The 2,238-nt window shown below is 39.3% G+C and overlaps 1 protein-coding gene across 1 annotated transcript; it reads right to left on the reverse strand.

Moving 5' to 3' along the window:
• Positions 1-273: 273 nt before the first annotated feature.
• Positions 274-2,007, reverse strand: LOC128555449 (uncharacterized). Its single transcript, XM_053537735.1, has one exon. It carries the CDS (start codon positions 2,005-2,007, stop codon positions 274-276), a length of 1,734 nt encoding a protein of 577 aa, XP_053393710.1.
• Between the last annotated feature and the right edge of the window lie 231 nt (positions 2,008-2,238).

Consider the following 2,238-nt stretch of genomic DNA (forward strand, 5'->3'; position numbering starts at 1 on the left):
GGAGCTTTCCGTGGATTCCAAAAGAAGAAAGTTTGTGAAGAAGACCCCGATGTCAGACTCTATCGAAGGCTTTTGATATATCACAAAACACCGCGCGCACTTCCTTGCCCTAATCAAGTGCCTGACATATTTCTTTGTAAAAGAAAGTCAGCTGGTTAACCGTTGAATCACCTTTTATGAAACCAGATTGATTCGGAGTTAGGAGGTTATTAGCAACAATGTAATTGTAGATGTGCTTGTGAATACAGCGTTCCATAAGTTTGCCTGTGCAGCTTAAGAGCGAGACATGGCGATAGTTAGACGGTTTGGGTGGGTCGGACTTCTTGAATATTGGCGTGACATTAGCGAGTTTCCAAGAAGAAGGAAAGAAAGATTGCTGAAGGAGCTTGTTGAAGTAGAGATGGACAGGGGTTTAGCAAGAACACTGGATCCCTCCCGAATAAGACGGGGACTGACCAAATCTGGGCCACATGCCTTTCCGGGGTCGATTGAATTTATACTGTCAATCACGTCTTGGACTGATATAGATATGTCCTGAAGTGAGCATCTGCTGACAGGGATATTTGGTAACTCGTGACCTGTATCGTCTATGGATGACTGGGAACAGAAATATTGATTTAATAAGTTTGCTTTGTCTATATCACTTGAAGCTTGAGCATTGCCACTTACCAAGTTCGGCATAGATTTTGAGGAATCCTTTTGGGTTACCTGTTTGGCCAATTTGAACCATTCTTTAGCTGTTGTATTATTACAGTTCATTTTATCGGTGAGTTTTGATAGGTATTCAGATTTCGATTTTCTTATTAGATTTGTAACCTCATTTCTTATTTTACTAAAATTAACCCAGGTAGTAGGATCATTGGAGGTTTTCGCTATTTTATGGATTCTGTTGCGTTTGCGTATTAATTTTCTAATTGAGCCATTCATCCAAGGTATATCATTTGGTCTTACAGTTATTACTTTATTTGGAATTGTTTTCGATGCTGCAGAGGTAATGATATCTGAAATGATGTCAGCTGTTGCTTCTAGGTCATTATTGTTTAGAAAATTCCAGTCACATGTTTCCAGTTCTTGCCTAAAATCATTAAAATTACAACGGTCGTATTGCCAAAGTCGGCGTTTAAAACAAGACTGTTTCGGTTTGTTGAATTTGAGGACACAGGCGACTGGGCAGTGGAAACGAACGAGGTCTGGAACAAAAGGATCGGCAACAAAACTAGAAATAACATTATCGGGATGTTTTATAAAAATCAAGTCTATGAGAGAAGAAGATCGTTCTGTGAAGTGAGTAGGAGTATCTATAAGTTGATGTGCATTATATGATGACATAAATCTGCCCAATCGGTTGGATGGATTTGAAAGAACGTCAGTATTGAAATCGCCGGTGATCAAAATATCATCACAAGGTTCATTAAAGGCCTGATCAATACTATGTTCTAGAAGTTGCCAATAGTTGTTATTAGCACTAGGAGGTCTGTATATACCGCCTAAAAGAAGTTTACGATTATTTACATGTAACTCTATCCATACAGCTTCGAGACCATTGACCGATAAGTCTTGGCGATGAGTAACGTTAATGTTCTGGCGTACGTATATCGCCACACCGCCACCTAATCTATCGCCACGATCGCATCGAACAGGTTGACTAAAGCCGGGAATGAGAACATCTTCATTAATCACGTCATGGCTTAGCCATGTTTCTGTAAGGACCATGATGTCATAAGGGAGAGATTCAACTGCAAGAATATCTAGTTTGGGTTTCAGACTTTGGATGTTAAGGTGCATAATGCTTAAACCACTATTGAGAAGATCAGTGTACATTAATGTTGACATGTTGTCTGATGAAACTGATTCTGCTCCTGGATTCGGGTGAACATCACCTGATATTAAAAGAAGTATAAGAGTCAAGGGAAATTTAACAACAATGTAATGTACGACTCGCATGGAGAAGAGCTGGTTCACTAAGGCTCTGTTGGCTTCTAAGGCGCGTTCAAATGTGAATGTCATGGTGGGTGATACCTTTCACTTGCGAGAGCCTTAAGTGCGTAAGAACATGTGTGTGAGCAAAACAGTATAGAAAATTCGTGTTGGGAGATGATAGAGTGTGTGAGCACCATAGAGAAGAAAAAAAAGCAATGAGAAAAATTGATAAAGTATTATCATTATTAACCAGTAGAAAGTATTGAGAGTTCGGACAAAAGTTACTGAAAATTTAGGGTACGTACTAATAAATGCAAT

The sequence above is a fragment of the Mercenaria mercenaria genome, chromosome 3, assembly GCF_021730395.1.
Source record: "Mercenaria mercenaria strain notata chromosome 3, MADL_Memer_1, whole genome shotgun sequence".
Lineage (NCBI taxonomy): Eukaryota > Metazoa > Mollusca > Bivalvia > Venerida > Veneridae > Mercenaria > Mercenaria mercenaria.